At 47.9% G+C, this 20,814-nt stretch overlaps 8 protein-coding genes across 8 annotated transcripts; 4 read left to right on the top strand and 4 right to left on the bottom strand.

Moving 5' to 3' along the window:
* Positions 1 to 36: 36 nt before the first annotated feature.
* On the top strand, positions 37 to 1,676 carry F9C07_2285498 (uncharacterized protein; the record flags this gene model as incomplete). The annotated part of the gene is made up of 6 exons (XM_071510760.1): positions 37 to 510; positions 558 to 577; positions 630 to 666; positions 713 to 780; positions 835 to 1,307; positions 1,367 to 1,676. Exons 1-6 carry the CDS (start codon positions 369 to 371, stop codon positions 1,674 to 1,676), a joined length of 1,050 nt encoding a protein of 349 aa, XP_071364659.1. The 5' UTR covers positions 37 to 368.
* Positions 1,677 to 1,682: 6 nt separating this feature from the next.
* On the bottom strand, positions 1,683 to 2,955 carry F9C07_2259986 (uncharacterized protein; the record flags this gene model as incomplete). The annotated part of the gene is made up of 3 exons (XM_041286618.2): positions 1,683 to 2,270; positions 2,319 to 2,425; positions 2,489 to 2,955. 3 exons carry the CDS (start codon positions 2,953 to 2,955, stop codon positions 2,140 to 2,142), a joined length of 705 nt encoding a protein of 234 aa, XP_041148356.2. The 3' UTR covers positions 1,683 to 2,139.
* A 468-nt stretch (positions 2,956 to 3,423) lies between these two features.
* Positions 3,424 to 5,024, bottom strand: F9C07_9206 (putative methionine aminopeptidase, type I; the record flags this gene model as incomplete). The annotated part of the gene is made up of 4 exons (XM_071511873.1): positions 3,424 to 3,760; positions 3,813 to 4,359; positions 4,420 to 4,833; positions 4,893 to 5,024. The coding sequence occupies 4 exons, from the start codon at positions 5,022 to 5,024 to the stop codon at positions 3,648 to 3,650; spliced, it is 1,206 nt and encodes a 401-aa protein (XP_071364658.1). The 3' UTR covers positions 3,424 to 3,647.
* A 374-nt stretch (positions 5,025 to 5,398) lies between these two features.
* On the bottom strand, positions 5,399 to 8,466 carry F9C07_2166294 (uncharacterized protein). Its single transcript, XM_071509327.1, has 7 exons — positions 8,204 to 8,466; positions 7,844 to 8,120; positions 7,604 to 7,778; positions 6,484 to 7,533; positions 6,286 to 6,370; positions 6,162 to 6,222; positions 5,399 to 6,078 (listed from the first exon to the last, which is right to left on the bottom strand). The coding sequence occupies exons 2-7, from the start codon at positions 7,937 to 7,939 to the stop codon at positions 5,944 to 5,946; spliced, it is 1,602 nt and encodes a 533-aa protein (XP_071364657.1). The 5' UTR covers positions 7,940 to 8,120; positions 8,204 to 8,466; the 3' UTR covers positions 5,399 to 5,943.
* A 168-nt stretch (positions 8,467 to 8,634) lies between these two features.
* F9C07_2285495 (sugar transporter) lies at positions 8,635 to 10,567 on the top strand. Its single transcript, XM_071510759.1, has 2 exons — positions 8,635 to 8,819; positions 8,893 to 10,567. The coding sequence occupies exons 1-2, from the start codon at positions 8,713 to 8,715 to the stop codon at positions 10,511 to 10,513; spliced, it is 1,728 nt and encodes a 575-aa protein (XP_071364656.1). The 5' UTR covers positions 8,635 to 8,712; the 3' UTR covers positions 10,514 to 10,567.
* Positions 10,568 to 11,523: 956 nt separating this feature from the next.
* F9C07_2204534 (major facilitator superfamily domain-containing protein) lies at positions 11,524 to 12,981 on the top strand (the record flags this gene model as incomplete). Its single annotated transcript, XM_071509586.1, has 4 exons — positions 11,524 to 11,565; positions 11,613 to 12,077; positions 12,164 to 12,257; positions 12,383 to 12,981. The coding sequence occupies 4 exons, from the start codon at positions 11,524 to 11,526 to the stop codon at positions 12,979 to 12,981; spliced, it is 1,200 nt and encodes a 399-aa protein (XP_071364655.1).
* Positions 12,982 to 13,812: 831 nt separating this feature from the next.
* On the top strand, positions 13,813 to 15,753 carry F9C07_2285493 (cytochrome protein). Its single transcript, XM_071510758.1, has 3 exons — positions 13,813 to 13,918; positions 13,978 to 14,093; positions 14,161 to 15,753. The coding sequence occupies exons 1-3, from the start codon at positions 13,860 to 13,862 to the stop codon at positions 15,630 to 15,632; spliced, it is 1,647 nt and encodes a 548-aa protein (XP_071364654.1). The 5' UTR covers positions 13,813 to 13,859; the 3' UTR covers positions 15,633 to 15,753.
* A 1,318-nt stretch (positions 15,754 to 17,071) lies between these two features.
* F9C07_2285492 (uncharacterized protein) lies at positions 17,072 to 19,893 on the bottom strand. Its single transcript, XM_041293434.2, has 5 exons — positions 19,545 to 19,893; positions 19,216 to 19,487; positions 18,793 to 19,160; positions 18,151 to 18,731; positions 17,072 to 18,089 (listed from the first exon to the last, which is right to left on the bottom strand). The coding sequence occupies exons 1-5, from the start codon at positions 19,865 to 19,867 to the stop codon at positions 17,402 to 17,404; spliced, it is 2,232 nt and encodes a 743-aa protein (XP_041148350.2). The 5' UTR covers positions 19,868 to 19,893; the 3' UTR covers positions 17,072 to 17,401.
* Between the last annotated feature and the right edge of the window lie 921 nt (positions 19,894 to 20,814).

Below are 20,814 nucleotides of genomic sequence, written 5' to 3'. Positions count from 1 at the left end.
TTACGACCCTGCCAAGTGATTACTTTTAGGGCCTGGGATCCCCCTCTTCAGCGGATAGACTGCAAAATGTCAACTATTCAGTTCTAGCTGAACAGGAAAGCAGGAGATGATTATGGAAAGCCAAAGTGCTTCAAATAATCTCTTAGTCATATCGACCGATCTCATAATTCTTGGGTTATTGTCTCTCTGTGTTATTAGTTGTGTGTAGCAGATCTTGTTTACCTCTGCTATAATATCACATAACTCCGGCCACCTCCCGGTATTCTATCGGACATAGAGTTGCTATACCCACTGTGGTGTAGTGAGGACAACAGTGAAAACAGGGCCCGGGATACCAACCGTCATTGCTGTCATAAAGCACAACCGATATGCCCGAGGAACACATCGACCAGACTGTCCAGCACTGGAACACGGCGTTGCAGATCTTATGTATCAGTGCCACTACACTTTGCGTCGCCCTTCGAGTTTACACTCGGATGTTCGTGTTCAGCGGCTTGGCCAAAGAAGACGGTGCGTTTCGTGAGATGATATCATTCACAGTTGACTGACTAAGACAGCGGCCTGCTTGGGTGCCTGGGTATGTTTCACACTGGCACTATCTCAAATCCGTGCTAAGCATTCGATCACAGTCTCTTGGAGTCGGCTATTCAGCCCTTGCACTCGCCAGTACATATACCGCCACGCCACTAGTTACGCCGCTAATCTCCCACAGTGGGCTATCACGGAGGAGGTCTTCACATAGACGAAGTGTCGGACCACGACCAACGCATTTTCCATAAGGTATGCCGGATTACCTACCTGGTTTGAGAGAGCCACAAAAGCTGATAATACCAGACCGTCTACGGAACAATGATAGTCTACGGGCCGGCAGCCTACCTAACCAAACTGTGTCTCCTTTGGATCATGACACGGGTCTTCCACCCTTTCCGCAAGGCAGTCATCTTAATCTATATCTTTCTCGGCCTGATGCTAGCCTACTACATTCCGGCTTTGATTGTCAAGATCTGTATCTGCAACCCCATATCGAAGTTCTGGGCCCCGACCACTCCGGGTAGCTGTCTGAATCAATCCAAGATCACGCTGGCAGATGCAGTGATCAGCGTCGTCAGCGATCTCATTATCCTCATAATTCCAGTAGCAATAGTATCGACATTACATCTACCGACCCGAAAGAAAGTCCGCGTCATAGCCCTCCTCAGCGCGGGGGGACTCGCCTGCGCATCCAGTATTGCCCGACTAGTCTTGATCGTGAGTACTGCCAAATCTCAGGACATCACAATGTCCTTCATGCGCATCAACATGCTCGGGTATACCTTCTCCCTCAGCGTCAGCCCTCAATCAAATCCAACTAATCTAGTCAAACTAGAAACGCCGAAATTTCCCTAGGGATAATCTGCGCCTGTCTCCCCGCCCTCTCAGCCCTCACCACCCATATCTATCACCAACACCTCCATAGCCAGCATACCTGCAAATGTTCCCTGGGCAGCTCAGAGCATTCCCGGCGTCGCGGGTTTTGGCGAAGAGCCTCCGATCAAGACGCCTTGTTTCAGAACGCTCAAGCCGACCCTCAGATCCGGGCTATTATTTATGGGCAAGGGGATAACTTCGAGAGCACGGGGAATGCTATTGAGATCTTTCGGACGGTGGAGATTTCGACGGAGGTTACTAGCGCTTGATGTTCGCTATACAGACACAGACAAGTTAAGTATGGTAGGCAAGAAGTCCTTACTATTAGTAGACTGATGGGAAAACCTTTAATTGTTATACAGGAAACGTTATACTAAACTTTTACAATCCACGAAGATGATGTAACAAAATGGAATATATCCGTACGACATATATGCAACACATGATACCAAACTTATATATTGGACTTTCGAAGGTTATATGAAAACTGCGTAATGGGCCTTTTTTATTGAATATCTTCCAGATCAACGGAAGCATGATGCATTTTGGACAGACAAGTAATTACATTACGTCAGAGAGTAGACGGAGGATATTGCTGCAATCTGACAGATACCCCTTCTGATGCTCCCTTACAACCAACAGCCTTAGCTAATACTTTTGTGTTGCACACAGAGTAGATCGAATAACCACACTGACATTCTTGCCCATGAACCGTTATCTTCTTATGCAATATCATCCCACGCAGAAAGTGTTCCCAGCCATCGAGGCACTGGAGGGAAATAAAATGGTAGAGCCCCCCCGGATCGTTCCAGGCAGCTCGATCGCAACTTTGCTTGAAACACTAGCCGGCATCCTGTCAAGAGCTACCGAGGTAATGGGCAGCCCAATAACTCTCTTTCCACCAGACTAACCGACACGTATAGTGGTGTACTTTACCCCAGGTTTCTGGCATTCGGCTAGAAAGGCTATGACGTCGCTCATAAGCAGACAGCCCGTCATTGACTCAATGTGATAAGACCTAAGCAATATATCAGCTAAAGGGGCATGAGCTAAAGGGAAGAGGGGGGTAGGGGCTTTTTACATTGTCTGGTAGCCCGAATAGTCAGGGTGGCATTCGATCAGCATTTGCTGGCATGGAGGCTGCGTGGCCAGCATAGTCATCCATGATACTGGTGTGTCGTCGAGGTTTGCCTCGAACATGAAATGCCCCTTCGTTTGAAGCTCGTCTATTAGTTCTGCATCTTCTCCTGGAGCTTTGAGCAGTGGCACGCCGATTTGGTCGAAAGCAGGGTTCAGCCTCCATGCTTTTTCGTCGGAGATTGGTCGCGTTTGAGCGTGCTTGAGCTTCGAAGACGATTGATACCAGCAGGCCACGCGCAGTATCGGGGATGTTTGGATAATATCTCTCCAGCGACGGCAAACACGCTGTGCGCGAAGGATTTTCACTGGATCATCCAGCTGCAGAATGATATGTTCGGTAAGCTCATAGATGAGGAAGGTTTGCTCGGCAGATGATGGCATCTTTAGGCTTTCTGCGTGAAATATCATGGATATGTCCTGGTGAATATGTAGAGAGGGACACCGGTCACAGCTGATATACTCATTCGTGGACGGCAGGTTCTATTCCATTTGGGGGTCGTACGAAGGCTCAGCTGCTGCCGTTACTATGTTTGGAAGTTACGGAGTATGTATCGATGTCCGAATATTTTGAAGTGGGGCGTATTTGTATACCGATTAGTTCTACCTCCCGCCCTCTGCAGCGTTTGTGATTTGCTGGGTAACGATGTTCCATAATATGGTACGCTCCACTTGGCCAGAAACGGTAGGTGGATGCCACAGGCTCCACCTACAAGGGAGGCTACTAGTAATATGGCTCGTACATCTGAGTCCGAACAAGCTTCTAGGCCCTAGAGTCCTTCGGATACTCAGCTTCAAATTCCTGTCTCATTGAACAGTAGGCTGTTTTAGTAGATTTAGTTCAAATAGCTGAAATACTTCGCACTGTATACACCTCGACTCCTCGAGCAGCAGATTATATAATCAACAGGTCACGTCGCGTGTAACAATGTACGTGCGACGCGGGCAGATCTGACCGTCGGGTCATCCGACTCTCTTCATGTCATTTAATCTAGCCTACGTGCTACTGTGCCCTGGAAATCGTGTTCTTCCCTTAATGTGTTTTAGATGACCAATTGTCCCTTGCTCTACCATGTCTTTCAATTCGAGATGTACGAGGCGGACTATGCGCTGTTACCGTTGTCGGTCGTGGGGATGGGAATCGGTCCTCCTGGAGAATCCTCCAGTCTCGCAGTCAAGACCTCGACCCCGGTTTCTGTGACCAGTAAGGTGTGTTCTCCAGAGATATTAGCATAAGGCTTTCTACGTGATATGCATGCTGTACTCACCAAACTGAGCCGTCCGTTTGCCATCCACCGTCACATTTGTCCAGTCATCGGGCCAATAGATTTCCCGCGGTTTGCCAAGCGTCAGAATGGGTTCGATTGTGAATGTCATCCCCGATTTGCACACTCCGGGCACCTTACTGTTGGCATAATGAGGGATCCAGGGCGGGGGGTGGAATTCGGTGTTGATACCATGGCCACCCCAGGTCGTGTGGACGCTACAGTTTCGGGACTTGGCATGCTTCTCAATGACCTTGCCAAAGTCTCGGAGGAGGGTGCCAGGCTTTACGAGCTCGATTGCCATATCCAAGCACTCTCTGGTCGTTTCCACCACTCGGACCGAGTCAGGATCCGCCTTGGCTCGATCACCCACGTAATACGTTTCGTTGACGTCAGCGTGGTAACCACCGTGATATATTGATATGTCGAGGTTCAAAATATCACCATCGAGAAGAATCCGCTGATCCGGAATGCCATGACAAACTACCTCGTTAGGAGACGTACAAAGCGATTTGGGGAAATGATTATAATTCAAAGGCGAAGGGTAGGCCTGTCTGTATTAGCAAGAAAGATAAATTATATAAGGTATCAGGGTACAAGTGGCACCTACATTCCGTTCGATACAAGCCTTGTGACAGACATCGTCCAGGTAGTCCGTGGTAATACCTGGTCGGACCTCGGCGGCGGTGATATCCAGTACCTCCCGAGCTAAGCGACACACTTTGCGCATTGCCTCCTGTCCCTTGGCGTCGAGAATATCAATCTTCGACCGGTGCAAGCGCCGCTCCCCTTTCGGGATGCCGGTCTCAGACCAGTCCGGGCGTTTGATCGACGTCGGAAGGGTGCGCATCGGAGACAGTGGATAGACCGGTCGAACCGACCCGGTAAAGGAGTAGGTGGGGAAAGGATTGTAAAGCCCAGTAGCTGGATCGGGTTCAGTGACAATCTTTGAATGGATCATTAGACGGAGATTACCATTCTGTGTCTTACCTTCAGCCGTTTTGTGGACGGTCTTGTGTTCGGCCTACCTCACGAGCTCAGTCAACGACGAGATTCTAGTCACTAGCAGATATGGAAACCCACCCAGTTCTTCTTGAAGCAATCTTGGGAGCAGAAGTAGCTGTCTTTCATGCCCAACTTCAGACAAGTCGGACACTGTAAGGCTTCGGCTTCATTGTGACAGTCGACTCCGAGGCACTTTCTCTTGGAGGGCATGTCGGATGCGGTGTCGCCCCTGGTGCTGGAACGTAGTGATCAAATGGAGATTTAGAGAGGGAAGAGAAATTCTGAATCAGCAGAGGTGGCACTTGGTTCTTTGTGTGAGTGGAGGGACGCCATCGTCCGATCGGGAAACCGCAATGTACCGGGCGTGCACGTGAGGAGTGAAACTCCGAGCTTCTTGACTTTTAACTCGTTGAGTCAGCTCAGGACCAGCCCCTATTAGTGCTAGTTTAGTTACCTTAGACCGTGGAATCCACCCAATTGATAGGTTGATCCTCGGAGCTGTCCTGCAGATCCACCTATCCCGGTGGGGTTAGCGTGGGGTCCGGCCCGAAATACTGTTTGCATCTAGTGCAATACTATGTTTGGACAAAGGGATGCGGTGTGGGTTTTCCTCGCAGTAGCAAGTTGCCCAGTAGATCATTTTTCCTGCCTTTTATCAGCCATTTCCAAATGTCACCCCCAGGTGAGGCTAATCAGTAAGTTCCGCTATTGCCTTCCCTATTCGCATATTTAGAGACCGTCTTTCAAGCCCTAACCATATGATTACTATGCAATATGGCTACCCCCGTATTGAACTTGGTATGTGTGCACACTTTAATGTAAGAATCAAAACGAACAATACATGGCCTAACAGCATAACCACGTATTCGGTACGCATGGAAACTAGAAGGAGCCCCTTCTCCGCTTATGGACCAACAACTCATTCTAAAGTCGGACGAAATGTCGACCCTTGGCAGTGGAAAATTATTGTCCTTATCATAATGTACTTGGCAGGAATAGGTCCAACCCCTAACAAGCGCTTTGAATGAGTGTATATGAGCCATTTACTTTCAAAATCCAGCACTGCGTTGGCACCGGTCAGTTCTTTCCTGCAATTGACCGGACTCTTCTCCCATCGCTTTGATAGTCGTTAAAATGGGGAGGCATCTATGAATGGAATGTACTGTCGGGCGCATGTAGTGTTAGACGATGGAACTGTGCCTTGGAGGTATGCCTGAATATGTCCAAAGTAACAATCCGACGCCCCCTGGTTGATGACCGTATGCTGGATTTAGAGGAAATATCCCGCGAGTAAGCCTAGACTCTTGGTCGAGATGACTGTGGAATTGGGAATTGATGACAACTTACACCAACAGCTTCTTGCATTAGAAGTACTGATCCAGCAAACCGAGAAGACATCTTGCGCGCCCTATGACGTGATAATGTCAGCTAGTAACATTACTAATGTCGATGGGATTTGGCCGAAACGTACGATTCCAATGGCGTGATAGGGTCGATGGTATTACTCGCAAAGAGGATCGGGAAGGACGTAGGCACGTTTAGTGCACTTATTTCGTCTGCATCAAACCTGGTTAGACTTTGTTTCTAATATAGATGGCCACCCAATTTGCTGAAGACAATGTTTATAGAATGCCGAAAAGCAGAGAGAGACACAAGGGGTGTTGACTACCTTGGACTACCATGCTATCAGGCAAGTGCGGTCGGAATGATCGGCATAAGATACCTTCGAGGAATATGGGGTAGAGATCACCGATGTACTTGCTCTTGGAAGTCGTGTACTCCACCCAAATCTCGAACTCTTCTATGGTAGTAAGCCTGTTCCTCCGATAAGAATCGGTGCAAGTGATGGCGAGACGGGCGTCGGTTATAGAGTTTGACTGGTCATACATGCCCGCAAGAGCAGACACATTCCCACCCTCGGCCTGGTGTAGGATGTCGGCCATCCTTGGAAATAATGCTAGTGGGGTGTAGAGTGCGTTGAGAAAAAGGGTCTTCAGGTCTGAAACTGTGACCATTGTTGGCAGGTCTGGACCTCCGACGCCGCTTAGCGGGACTGGATGGTTCTGAAGCTGACGGATGATGCCATCCATTCTTGCCGTGATGTTAGCCGGTGTGGGTCCCCAGAATGAGCACTTTTCAGGTCCGGCGGAATGACAGAAGGTCGAGAATGTTTCCATGGCCTCATCCATTTGATCAACATTGTCCGTCCAATAGTTGTTATAATATTGTTCTGCGTTCAGAACACCATCGAGTATCATTCTCCCAACGCGGTCAGGGAACAGAGAAGCGAAGGTGCTGCCGATGACAGTGCCGTAACTGATGCTATAGCACCACAGTTTAGCGTTTGATGGTGACTGACCGGCCCACTCAGCCTCAGCTTCGGTAAATGTGAGCAAATCATGGGCAACTGCTGGCGTAGTCACATAATATGAATGGGCTGACTTGCTCTCGACAGCATTGTTGCACCACTCGCCGTAGATAGAGCTTGAATAATACTGTTCCTCAAGTGACGTTGAGGAGATATTGGTGGCGCCTGTTCTGTGCAGTCGATAGAAAGCTGATCTTGCTTTTGTGTCCCCCGAGAAGCAGTCGAGATGCAAGCCACTGTTATTCACCCCGCGAGGGTCAAAGGAGACGAAGTTGTACTGCTCTCCAAGCATCTGCCCGATGAGGTCCTGGTATGTGAGGAGTAGGTCGACACCAGAACCACCCGGACCGCCTAACGAGGTGTCAGTCCAGTCAAATGAAGTTCAGTCAATGTTGTATAATTGATAGAGTTGAGATTTTACCGGGGTTGAGTACAATGCTGGGAGATGCGACGGTGGCATTTTTGCCAGCCAGCTTGATGAAGGCAATCGACGTCGTGCCGAGACTTCTGTTTGAGTAATCGAAAGGAACTTCCAGTCTAGAGCAAGTAAAAGCATCGAAGCATGGTGTCCATGTGAGGTTGGCTGATGGTTCAATCTAGATGACTCGTCAAAAAACTTGAAGGCCTTGGGCAATGGTGTACCGTAAAGTCCCAGACTCACATTGTCAAATCCATAGACCATACCCCGATCATGTAAGCTGTGGGCTTTCAATCCCAAGCTCATGAAAAGGATGAGCGGATTCACGAGTCGGTTCATTGTAATTTCTGGGGCTTCTCATTGATGTTTCTGTTCAGTTGCTTGCAAGAACCAACATGATTGCGCTCTGGGATCTATTTATGCTGTTGAGCTTCCTCAGATAGTAGCATCATGTCTGATGGTTTCAATAGGCAGCTGGATTCCTCCCTTCAACTCACCATGCCTCTTGTTCAAAATCGCCCTGCTTGTACGAACCAGCCAATCAATATTCTTTTTTGGTCACCACAAGTATAACCAAGAAGGGTACAGAGAGGAGGATCTTACCCGTGTAAGTGTAGTTGAGATTTATGCTCTTGTCTGTATGTACACTTGCATCTTTAGTCGACCGAGGTACCAAGATCACTACTTCTGTAGTCTCCTCCTTATCCTAAATAGTTGAAGAGGAAGAGGCTCGCCTTCCTTGGCGCCCCGGTTGTACGAGCTAACCAATCAGTGTTTATTATGATAAGCACTAGTCTCTAGCAAGCAAGATATATGCCAATCAGAGTTCTTTCCAGGTGTCACAGCCTCACAACAGATGAAGAAAGTAGAACCGAGTCGTATTGATCTCTATGTAAACCAAGATAGATCGTCACACCAAGGGCCCCGCATGTACGAACGAGCCAATCAACGCCTATCAGGAGAATCAGTAGAGTTAATGCCAATTGGTCAACTCCGTAGCTTTAGGCTACTTATCCAACCCTTCCTCATCACTGAGAAGCCTTCTTTTAAAATGCTAGTCTTTCTACAAGTTTCGTTCTTTGTACTCCGTACCGTCCACCTTTTCTCACACCATGATGGACGGGATGAAGAACAAGAATACCAAGACGGGCAATCAAGCCTGGAGAAGAAAGCCTCGCAAGTGGGCTCCAAAGTCAAGATTAGGCTGTAAGACTTGCAAGTATGTCTTGACTTTACGTATTGCTACAGAACTATCAATTGTGCGAAAAGACTTGGAAACTGACATACGTCAGGATAAGACGAGTTAAATGCGATCTATCTCAACCTTCATGCTTGAAGTGCCTCTCTACCGGTCGCACCTGCGATGGCTATGGTGAAATGCCCCTCGCTGTCAAGCCGGAGAAGACCGAGATGGATTCAACTCATTATCAGAATAGCTGCAAGAGTGACCACCCCTCTACCACGATCAGTGCGTACGAGTCGAAGCAATGGCACTCGAAATACCATGGCATAATGTTGCAGAATCTCGGATCCTTTTTGGTCTTACCCGTGACTGGGCCAACCCAGGCGGAGGCAATGTGCTTTTTCAACGATATTTCGATCAAGCATCTGAATGGATACCGCCCTTGCGAACCATGGCGGAACACTCTCATGTTCTTCTCTCAAACAGTGCCATCAGCGCGGCATGCTGCCATAGCTCTAGCCCTGATTCACCGAAACTACCTGGAGTGTCATTCTAATGGTCGGATGTATCAACCGCCCGCCTTAAAGGACCGGCTACCGGATAAGGCTCCTTTGCTGCACTATAACCGCGCCATTCAACTTCTGCTCAACCCGGAAAGTGATGACAGCGCCGAAATAACAGCTGTCACGCTTTTGGTTTGTTATCTCTTTACCTGCTTTGATCATCTGGCGGGCGACGACGTACAAGCAATGAAACACCTGCGCGGAGGTGTGGCGCTCTCACGCAACACAACATTGAACTGCTGTACCTACGGCGACGCCCAATCCTCGGGCGTTCACACGACTATCTGCCAGGTGACACAGCAGATTCGCCGTCTTGACATGCAGGCCGCCATGTTTCTGGTCGACTGGACTCCAGCCAACATTCAAGAGACATCACTCTCCGACAGTACATTTTGGTCACTCGACCAAGCTGCCGACCACCTCCAGGTGCTCGTCGCTCAGGTAATGAGGCTGCGCAACACAGAGCAACAAATATCCCCGACGGGTACGATGTCACCGTTACCGTCTTCACCCAAAGACATTGTTCTTGCGCAGTTGGGAACGTGGTCGAGTCTCTTCGAAAACCTCCTGCAACAAGGCAGCCCCAGTGAGTCAGATGTTGCAATTCACCTTCTCGTATCACTCCTGCGCTTACAACATACTATCGCGTGGACTCTCCTCCGTGGTTATGGACCTGGCAGAGAAATGGACTATGACAATTTCCTGCCCCAGTTCCAGCAATGCGTCGCATTGGCGGGCGAAGTAGCGGCGGCGCATCAGCGGTATTCGGGGTCGTCAAGGCCGACTTTTACGCCCGAGATCGGATTTATCCCCGTTCTTTACATAATTGGAGTGAAGTGCCGACATCCTAAGGTCCGTCGTGAGGTCTTGACTATTTTGCGACGGCAGCCAATACGGGAGGCGAGTTGGGATAGCATCTCTACTGCCCGGGTGGTTGAGCGGGTTATCGAAATTGAAGAGGGTGCGGCTGGGGAACAGCAAATGGTACCGTACATGGAACAAATCCCCGTATGGCGGAGGATCGAAGCATTGTCTTATATACATATCCCATGTGGACAGTCTGCGGACAGGGTGGATATTACGTATACATTCTGCGGCCAGGAGGGATTACACGTTGAGTCGCTCATGATAGAACGGACAGAGCGTCATATCATGTCAAATAATTGATAACAAACAGTAGGCCGTGTTAAAGAGCTAAAGAGCAACTGATTCCCGTCTGTACTTGACAATGTAGCTTGTTCCGTACCCCAGACAGTTGCCTCGCTGTAAAATATATATCCACCACCGCCAATGTAACTCGAACGCCTGTAGACAATACTATCGCCAAAATAAAACTGAGAACCTTATCCTAAGTCCGAATCATGTTCTTCATTCTACGGACGATATAGCTTTTGTATTTTCTTTAGTGCAGCAGATACATGAGCATGGGATGTGGAGAAGGAGACTTCCGGTCCGAGAATGGCTAGATTAGGGCTACACTTCCAATGCGAAGAGTTTCGTCCAAACCTTACTCCCGGCCAATGTTTCCTAATTTTAACACACCACGTCTCATTTCCCTCGGGAGAGAAAGACAGGGCGAACTACAAGACAGATTTTGTTAGACCGTCAGGACCAAGGCTATCTGTGTTGAGCCTTGACTCTGGCTAATCATTCGTCGAAATATACCCCAGATGATCGTAATTACCCCACAAATCCCAACATTTTAGGTATTCGAACAGTACATCATTGATTGTCTTGGCAAGCATGGCTCGAAGGCTTCCGTGGCATACTGTCACGGTCATACCGTATGTCAAGCCTTTTTGATGGTCTTAAAGTGGTTGTCATTCCTTCGTACAGATGTTCTACTAACTACCTATAGATATAGATGACATGTGATTGCTTGTCATGTGACACATACCTTCTGATATATAAAAGGCCGACTCCTATCTATTCGATCTTTCTCAGTTCATTGCTTGGTCACTTTCTCTTTACAAATTGTAACACTTACAAGAACGATGACCCTTACTGTGCCACTCCAGGCCAAGCAGCCCGAAATGACTAAAAAACATATCTTCCCCTAGGGTGAGCACATCGAAGCGTTGAAACCGAAGCAAGGCATCACCGAAAGCGACGAGATTGAACAGACCGATAGTGGCGCGTATGTCTGACTCGTGGCTTTAACTGCCTCCATTGGTGGCATGCTGTTCGGCTATGATACTGGGATTATTTTAGCCGTCCTCGTATACATAACAACAGTCTGGGTCATGCACTCTCCGCCAGTGAAAAGGCGATTACATCTCTCTGTTCAGCAGGGCCCTTCCTGGGCGCTATTATTGCCGACCTAACTGCTGACAAATATGGTCGCAAAGGGCCTATGTATGTGGGATTCGCTCTCTTTACCGTCGAGGCCATTCTTCAGGCCCCAGGATATTCTGTACCGCAAATGGCAGTTGGCAGGTTGACTGTTGGCCTTGGGGTCGGGTCAGCAGCAATGATCGTGCCTGCATACATTGCCGAAATCGCTCCGATGAAATATCGCGGCCATATGGTAGGACTGAACAATGTCAGTATTACCGGAGGCCAAGTGATCAGCTATGCCATAGGTGCTGCTTTCGCTTCTGTCCCTCACGGCTGGCGTTATATGGTCGGCCTGGGTGGTGTACCCTCGATTTTTTTAGCTATCCTCCCTCCTCTATGCCCAGAATCACCTTGTCAACTTATCTCCTATGGCAAAGTCGAGGAAGCCGTAAATGTCCGCCACTGGATCTTCAGCAATGCATCTGAAGAGCAGATATCGGCCAAGATCCAACTGATTAGTGAAACCGTCCAAGAGCTCAGCTATCAACCCAGGGGCGCAGCCGGTGGGATATAGTCAAGGAACTAAACAGGAATCCTGCGCACTTTCGTGCCCTGGTGTGTGCTTGTAGATTGAGTGCGTTTTCATCTTATTTATTTCATCCTTCCTTTCTTCCTCTAGTTAACTCATTCTAGTGGCCATCTCCCAGATGTCCGGGTTCAACGTTTAAATGTACTACTCCGGCACATTATTCGCCCTAGTCGGCTTCTCCAACCCGGTAGCCGTAAATCTAGTCGTATCCGGCACAAACATGGTCAGCGCCTGCATAAACATGCCCCCAGTCGACCCCGTCGGCCGCCGCTGCCTCCTCGTCTCCACAGCCTGTGGCATGGCAGCCGGCCTCCTAGCAGTCGCCATCTCCTTCGTCTACATCCCCATGAGCCTCGACACCCTAGAAGTACAAGACAACACCATCACCCCAACAGCAATAGTCGTCCTAGTCTTCATCATCTGGTTCGTCGCCTTCTACGGTGTCTCCTTTGGAAACACGGCGTGGATGAGCGCGGACTTTTTCTCGACGGAGGTTCGTGCCATCGGGACTATGTTTATGACTTGTTGTTGTTGGGGGTCGGATCTTATTGCTTCGTCGGCTTTCTTGTCGATGATGAAGGGGATTACGCCGTCCGGGGCGTTTGGGTTTTATGCGTGTCTGTGCTTTATTGGGTGGATTTTGATTATTTTCTTTTATCCGGAGATGTCGGGGTTGACGCTGGAGGAGTCGCAGGAGGTCTTTCAGCATGGGTTTGGGGTTAGATATGCTAGGCAGTTGAGGAAGGAGAGGAGACGGGGTGGTGAGTGAGCTTTGGTATACTGGGGTAGGTAGAGGAAGGAGATTACAGAGAGAATGTGTTTTTGTTGTGCAATAAGGGATTCATTATTTTCAATATGTGGAATACCTTGTTTTTTTGGTTTGATATCTCAGTCTGGATATCCATTCGATTTAGCTCAAGTTGGCAAACCGGTGCACTTGTCATGGCCTTACATCGAAGCACTAAGATACGAAAGTACAAAGTGACCATCACGAATGCTGTCTTAGGTTCATGTACGAATATAGCGAATATTTCCTTCTGGGAAACAATGTTAGGCAGCGAATACAAATGTGATAATATAATATTGGGCATCTACGCTAATCCACCTCTGAAAGCGCTCCAACCTGGTCATTTCGAACAGCAAACGATCTTCCGACTGATTAAAATGCATAAGACGGTTACGTATATCTTCCTTACTACATCTGACTAATGTAAATACACCTCGTATCAAGTTATCTGAGACTTAGTTCACCTCCTTTGGGGGATTTGATGAAAACGTCTGTTTTAGGGGTTGTTCTGAGAGGCTCCCGCAAAAATGAAGTCAAGTCAGGCCTGATAGCCGTCAAAAATTAGTAAACAGGACTCCATGCAAGCCAAGAGTATATCATCCACCCAAATGCGCTAATCAACGATTCGTGAACCGCATGATGTCAGTTGGATGAACATTACTTTCCCTTTTCGTTTCTGTGCCGTAGAGGGAAATATTCCCCACTTGGAAGGTTTGATCCGCTCGTACCCGGAGAGGAAACATACCCCGTCTTCAGGGTTCCACTGCAGATCCCCCACAGTCTAGATTCGTATGGTTGACGATGGAGGGGGAAGTGTGTGTTGTCGTGGTTAAGACAAGTATTCCTAGATTAGTATCACGATGGAGGGGCAGTGGGATGGTTCTCTTGTGGGTTATTGCTCCTTGCCTTCTGGATATAAGTAGGTGACAACCTTCTACACAACAACCTCGTAGACCACAAGTTCAGTGTATCACATAGGTCAACCACCATGTTATCTCTTGTCCTTGCTGCCCCATATGCCGCCGTAGGGGGGCTTTGTACCCTCCTATACTTCTTTGTCTTCCCCTTTATTGAGTATATCCGTGACCCGAAAGGTGTAGTAGACTGACCACACAAACACAACCCACATCCAAAGCATCGTGGCTAACCTAAGATCTCCAGGCCTCCGAAAATACCCCAACCTACACCCCATTTCAGGAATGTCCGTCCTCCCATTCATGTTCATGGCCTCCCGAGGCGCCCGATCGCAAGAACTGTCAGAACTACACAAAAAGTCCCCGGTAATCCGGACAGGGCCCAACACACTCTCCTACGGAGATGTCCGCGCAATCAAGGATATCTACGGCCACAACACAAAAGCCAGCAAAGATCCATCCTACATCGTATCAGCCGGCACCCACTATCATCTAGCCGATGTGGTTGACCGAGCAGATCACGCCAGGAAGCGTAAGGTGCTGTCATCTGCCTACGCGCTTAAGAACTTGGAAACGTGGGAGTATAAAGTTAGTGACAAGATCGAGCGTTTGGTCAAGCACTTGGATAAATGCTGTACAGCAGCGCCGGTGTCAGGCGGTCGTGCTTTCGTTCCGAGCGCAGAGGATCTCACTGTGGATATCCGCGCGTGGATCAACTTCTTCACGCTGGATGCTATGGCTGATATTGGATTGTCCGAGAAACTGGGCTTTCTGGATAAGGGTAATGATATCTGCGTCGCCGAGCGCAAAGACGGCAGTACATTCGAATGTGGCTTGCGGGACGCTTTATACCCGCTCGCTATCAAGCAATGCATGGTTTTGTGGAACTACGAGTGGTTTCCCATCATAAACAAGCTGGTGGACGTGTTTCCCTATTTCCGGAATCTCCAGAAAAAGGGAGATGCCTGGGAACATATTATCTGGCGACGGTCAAGCGAACGTCTGCGTCGATACGAGGCAGGCGAGAAACTAAATGACTTCTTCCAAGCTCTGATGGAGGATAAAAACGGCAGGCCTAATAATCTTGAATTCGGCGAAATCGCCGCAGAAGTCAATATTATGATGAACGCGGGAACTGTGACTACAGCTATTGCCATCACCAACGTCCTCTATCAGCTTATTCGTCACCCAGAAGCCATGGCTAAACTCCGCGAAGAGATCGATGGGGTCTTGGGGCCAGATGAAATAGTTGCTTCTTATGACACCGTGAAGCATCTTCCTTACCTACGTGCCTGTCTAGACGAGTCATTGCGTATCTTGCCACCGACACCTCACGGCCTCCCACGACAGACGCCACCCGAGGGCATGGAGATCCTAGGCGAGTGGGTACCGGGAAATACCTCGGTCAGTATATCCGCATATGTCGCACACCACGACGAGTCGGTATTTCCGCAGCCGCACAAGTTCATTCCGGAGCGATTCCTCGGTGAGGCTGGAAAGGAGTTGGGGCCGTACTTTATTACATTCTCTGCAGGCGCTCGCTCCTGTATCGGGAGGAATATCTCGTATCTGGAACAGACGAAGGCCCTGGCGACTCTGGTGCATCGGTATGACTTTGCGTTGCCGTATCCGGACTGGGAGCCAAAGCGGTTTGAGTCGATGAATCATATTTTGGGGGAGATGCCGATCAAGATCTGGCGGCGCAGTTTTGATGGCTAGTTTAAGAGTATTTAGATTTCGAAGAATATTAATGTGCAATGATGAAACGATGTGCCCTTTAGTCTTATTGACAGATAGTATTGTAAGACGTATCCTTTGGGGTGCTTCGTCCACACCCTTGTGAGTATGGAATCGGTTATCATATTTGTCTGGTAAGTTGGCTAATGTATATCTATACCTGGAAAGACAGTGGCGTATTGGTAAAAGTGCTGCCTAGATGTTCACGTAAATACAGAAAGCATAACACGTCCCAAAACTCCCATGCTTCTATATATTTCTATAGTAAATACATTCCCTACATAAAACTGGAGGTCCAGTACTCGAGTCCAGCCCAGAAAGCTTCCCCCATTGATGTTCCAGATGCCGCACCATCCAAGTCGTACGCCAACCGACATCCGTTTCGACCCGTTCATGAAAGCATATCGAACCACGTTGCTCATCTGGGTGTCGTATCTTATATCTATCTAGTCCAATATGAGTCCGATGAGCGAGGGAAGGAAGGGGCTGGGAACGGATATCCTTACAACGGTGCAAGAGATGACAGGCCATGAAGTAACCGTTTGCCACTGTTTCATTAGACATGGATAGTCCGATGACCTGAACAATGTGTGATGCGACGGTCTTCTATGTAAACAGGAATACACTTAGCAACATGTTTGAAGAAGATGCGAAGAAAGGTTTACCTCGCCCACACGTCGCAACCGCGCGAGCTCATATTCGCTGGAGACACCTCAATGTGGATTAGACAGAGTGAGCAAAATACAACACGTATGATAATACTGTAGCCCGACCACTATCCTGTGTCAATACAACGTTCAAAATCACGTAGTGAGGAGTCCAGACCTGCTGAAGGAGACATGATCCACGACTCAGGAAAAGGTCTCTCATCACCGAAATCCGCTTCCTTGTATTGCAGTCGCTGCCAGCTCACAGGCCGTGACTGTTACCAATGCTCTACACTATCCGCTAGCTGTTGCCAATCCCGCTCGTTCACGCTGCTGTCCAGAGATTTAGGATATAGCTGGATAGTTTTAGCACATAGGAAATGGCTATGTTGGCATAGGCGGCGTCATCCTGGCGTTTGAACACAGTTGACCGCTCATAATTCGCCAGATTTAATTGTATGGGCTGGCATTGGACAATCGAGGCGTAGACGGCCACAGATATGGAGCAGTGAAACAGAGGGGGTGATGGTCATATGGTTAGGAGGCCGGAATGGGAGGAACCTGACTTGGATCCACGCAGCGCTTTTGTATATAGAGATACAATCATGTCGTAGTTTATGTAATATTCTTAGGTGTAACGGCTAGTAGAATAACTCATCTTTGTGATTATATATATCTTTGTCACTGATTGGTTGCTGGGTAAAATTCTAGAGTAAGTCAGAGTTGTAGAGAAATGTACACCTGTGTAAGGGTATATCCAGGCCCATCCATTCCAAAAGACCAAAACATCACATCAATTTAAATGTAAGATTCAGATTGCTCTGGGTTCTATCTATATAGCTTACCGCCGATATTTGGCCTGTGGTTATTCAGACAACAGGGCGGGCAAGGCTAGTAGTCTAGCAAACAAATGGATGGCAAGTGTTGCCAAAATATAATGAAAGAATTAGTATCTAACTCTAATTCGATATACAGGCAAGTCTTCAACGCCTGGATATAACTGGTGATAAGAATCTGGCTCCTTATTAGATAGTATATCAACGTGACATGTCATCATTGTGGACGATAACTAGTCTCAAATAGCAATTCCAAAGCCACTTCACATCACATCACATGTGCCTTAGAAGTAACGGAATCTGTCAACGCTTTCTCTCTATCATCTCTAGCCAGGACCTCCTCTCTCAAACCCCATCCCAAAGCAAACGTTGCTGCTGGTCCGACTAAGATAAGGCATAAAGGCAGAGCCAAAGCTATGTATAACCAGGGTAGATGTAGCTTCTTTTCTTTACTCACATTCTTTAACTCCAAGATAGTCCAGATCACTGCGCTGCCGATACCTATTGTCTGGGCGTTCAGAATCGCCTCGAAAGTCATAGAGAGGGGATGTCCAGTGGCCTCAAATTGCCTGCATACGGAGATGCCGCCCGAGATTAAAATTGTCAAAGCAAATGACGCCCTGATCCACGGCAGATCGGCTGTTGGACGTTGTATTCTGTCTTCAACAGTCGTATCCTGTATATAGCTGGACATGAAGCGATGCAGGAAGCTAAAAATAACCGGTATAAGGAGTAACTGAAGCGAAGACCATTGACAGCTCCAAGCCCATAGTGAGGGTACGTAGAAGCCAACTATCAGCGCAGGGATCATCGATTTGGCATATGATAATCGTATACAACGGCTGTCGGGAATGAGACGTTTCGATGCAGAGAACATATAGTAGACAGTAAAGTAAGCGGGTACTGTTCTCCATAGGCCTACGCTTGAGTGGGCTAGTAGTGAAATGGGAAGGCATCTGGGTTGATGTTGCAATTAGATTTCCAGGATCCCAATAATATTAGGCAAAGAAGACTTACAAGCTCATGAAGGTTATAACATTGCAAAATCTTGCGCTTTCCATGGTCCAAATAGCCTGGAAGATTCCTAAGTCCGCAATCACAGAATAAATGTCCCAAGAGCTTGAAGCTGGGGCCTTTCCCGGAGACGTAATGATGCCTAAGAAGAAGCAAATCAGAAGCGGGATAGTCCAAAATAGACGGCCGGATGGTATAATGGGGGCCCCGATATAATGCCGTTTTCCGAACGGCATCGTCCCGGTATGTTGACGTTCTGGTAGAGGTAGAAAAGATATGCATTCTCCACCCACGCCCATGTCAGATATGAGATCTGCAAAGGTGTCCATATAGTATTTGGAAAAGAGTGGGCCAGTAATCTCATAGACCACATTATCTAGCGATTGCATCCGAATCACACTCTCTGACAAGGTACAGATCAGCCTCGTTCTAGGTTTGCTCGCAGTTGCCCAGAACTCCAGTCTGGTCTCGATATTTGGAACCTGCTGTTTTTCTGGGGTTTCCACAATCTCTAATATCGTATTGGCCAAGGTTGCGGCATCTTCTATGGCGCAACATCCTCCTTGGCCAAGGTTTGGAGTCATCTAAAATCGGGTTAACAGAAATGGCCAATTGAAGTCATGTCAAATAGCTGAATAGTCGTACCTTGTGTACCGAGTCCCCAATACAAGCTACCCTTCCACTATTCCATCGTTTAAACATACCTTCTTCAAGAGGCAGCTGATTACATCGAATAGTTCGCTGGTATACCTCCTTAAATTGAACTCCTGCGCAGACGTATTTGTTCATCAAAAATGCAAGGCTATCTTCCAGTTGCGACGGATCGAAACGAAGAGCTTCTGAGGCGTAGTATGTTCTTTCCATCTTGACTCCAACAATCCAAAACACATGGTCCTTACAGCCAATAACAAGGATCGAAGCCCCCTTTACAAAGACATTGTGCATCTCTCCTTCTCTGATCCCTGTAACCGAGTATGAAATACCAAAGACACCGCGATATTGCATGACCATTCCTATATCAATTGTTAGCAACCATTGAAGCAGAGTACCATCAATCAGTGGAGATACCCTTATTTTCAGAGCGCAATGAATCTTTCAGCTGAATCGTTTCCATTTGTCGACTCATTTCTTTATGAATAATACTATGCACCCCATCGGCACCAACAACGATATCACCCGTGTAGGTAGACCCATCAAGGCACTGCACCGTTGCTTCAGTAGTGGATTGCTCCATCTTCACTACTTTTTTACCAGTTAGGACACGGCTCTTGTCAGGCAATTTATCCCAGAGCACGTGCAGTGCTTGCTGTCGCGTAAGGAAAATGACTGGGTATCCATGACTACCATGTACTTAGCAACTGTATACACCACACAATCAGGGGAACATGGGAACCAACCGAACTTGAGATAGCTTAAAGGCTTCCGTGTAACCAAGTTGATGGCCTTTATCATTCCATGCATAGTTGTGGATTATGGGGGTTGCGAGTTCCGCAAGTTCATCCCACACACCGAGTTGGTCCAGGACCCGGTGGGCGTTACCGGTGAAGCCAATACTTGCGCCAACATTTGGAGCGATTTCCTCACGAGCCTCGAGAATGACAAAGTCAATTTTCTTGGCAGCTAAAGCATGGGCCAGAGTCAGGCCGGCGATTGAGCCGCCAACAATGACCACTCTAAATTTGTGAGGGTTTATGTCCCCTGAAATCGATCGCAATGTCATATTAACTGAGGCAATTGAAACAACCTAGGTTTAGGTTGGCGACCAGCATACGACTTATATTAAATACTTCTTATCCTCGGCCCGTCTTCTAACTCCTTTAGCTTTTCAATTGCCGGTCAATATACTTGAAAGGGTTTGGTTAATGCAGGACGGGGCGCCTAGCCTGAATGCAACGTGGTCCAATAGCATATCTTCGCATAAAGGTTCCGGGAATGTGGAGGCTAGTGGGTCGCCTGGATAATAAAACGATCTTGTATATGAAATTCTCATGATCTCTGCTGCGTTAATGTAGACCAAAATCTTCTATCCTTTGCGTCGCTGGAGGTAGACTGGCAACACAGTCCGGTAGTCTCAGAGCGAAAGGAAACGCATGCTAGAAACATACTGGCAATGCAGGAATCCAGGCTTTTACTTTTCTGTAAGTGCCTGGTTGGCTTCAACAAGTCTGGTAGTTCATAGGGTGTCGCTCTGCCATATGTCTTAGGGCGGCTCGCTGCCAACTGAGCATTTACCACCGAACAACCGGGTCTTCAGCCTCCGCTGTTGAATTTTCTCCGTCGCTTTGAAGTTCCCATAGATTAATTATCATACCCACGAAGATACAGAGGCAACGCATACCGCAGCCTTCTGATATGTGTTAAAATACGAGACAACGTGTGTTAGCCGTTAATGTGCTTGTCGGCTTTTGTAGCAAGCAGGCTTTATCTTTGGGACCGCAGTGTCTTCGAGTCTAGCGTCACTATATCAATGAGCCTCTGAACCTGGCCTTGGAATAAACATGGCATATACCCAAAAGAATGGACGTCTCTTATGAGAGACTGGCAATGTACCCAGACCTCACATAACCAGATACCGAATAGGATTAAATAATGGTTACAGTTCGAGAGCATTAACGTAAGGCTTCTTATTTAACTGTGTTATCTGTAGATTAGCTCCAATTATGCCAA

This window comes from Aspergillus flavus, chromosome 5 (genome assembly GCF_009017415.1).
Source record: "Aspergillus flavus chromosome 5, complete sequence".
In the NCBI taxonomy this organism is placed as follows: domain Eukaryota; kingdom Fungi; phylum Ascomycota; class Eurotiomycetes; order Eurotiales; family Aspergillaceae; genus Aspergillus; species Aspergillus flavus.
The sequence above is the reverse complement of the archived record's forward strand: the minus strand, read 5'-3'. Positions and strand labels throughout refer to the sequence as shown.

What these genes read in the sequence shown, in the direction of transcription:
- F9C07_2166294 (XM_071509327.1), bottom strand. Translation starts at nt 7,939, where the DNA reads ATGAACCGACTCGTGAATCCGCTCATCCTTTTCATGAGCTTGGGATTG. An exon ending in TGATAGCATGGTAGTCCAAG is followed by an intron (nt 6,371 to 6,483) that starts GTAGTCAACACC and finishes GGTTTGATGCAG; the next exon opens with ACGAAATAAGTGCACTAAAC. An exon ending in TAATGCAAGAAGCTGTTGGT is followed by an intron (nt 6,079 to 6,161) that starts GTAAGTTGTCAT and finishes CTCTAAATCCAG; the next exon opens with CATACGGTCATCAACCAGGG.
- F9C07_2285495 (XM_071510759.1), top strand. Translation starts at nt 8,713, where the DNA reads ATGATGGACGGGATGAAGAACAAGAATACCAAGACGGGCAATCAAGCC. An exon ending in TTAGGCTGTAAGACTTGCAA is followed by an intron (nt 8,820 to 8,892) that starts GTATGTCTTGAC and finishes GACATACGTCAG; the next exon opens with GATAAGACGAGTTAAATGCG.
- F9C07_2285493 (XM_071510758.1), top strand. Translation starts at nt 13,860, where the DNA reads ATGGAGGGGCAGTGGGATGGTTCTCTTGTGGGTTATTGCTCCTTGCCT. An exon ending in TCCTTGCCTTCTGGATATAA is followed by an intron (nt 13,919 to 13,977) that starts GTAGGTGACAAC and finishes TGTATCACATAG; the next exon opens with GTCAACCACCATGTTATCTC. An exon ending in GTATATCCGTGACCCGAAAG is followed by an intron (nt 14,094 to 14,160) that starts GTGTAGTAGACT and finishes TAAGATCTCCAG; the next exon opens with GCCTCCGAAAATACCCCAAC.
- F9C07_2285492 (XM_041293434.2), bottom strand. Translation starts at nt 19,867, where the DNA reads ATGACATTGCGATCGATTTCAGGGGACATAAACCCTCACAAATTTAGA. An exon ending in TTTAAGCTATCTCAAGTTCG is followed by an intron (nt 19,488 to 19,544) that starts GTTGGTTCCCAT and finishes AGTACATGGTAG; the next exon opens with TCATGGATACCCAGTCATTT. An exon ending in GTTATAACCTTCATGAGCTT is followed by an intron (nt 18,090 to 18,150) that starts GTAAGTCTTCTT and finishes ACATCAACCCAG; the next exon opens with ATGCCTTCCCATTTCACTAC.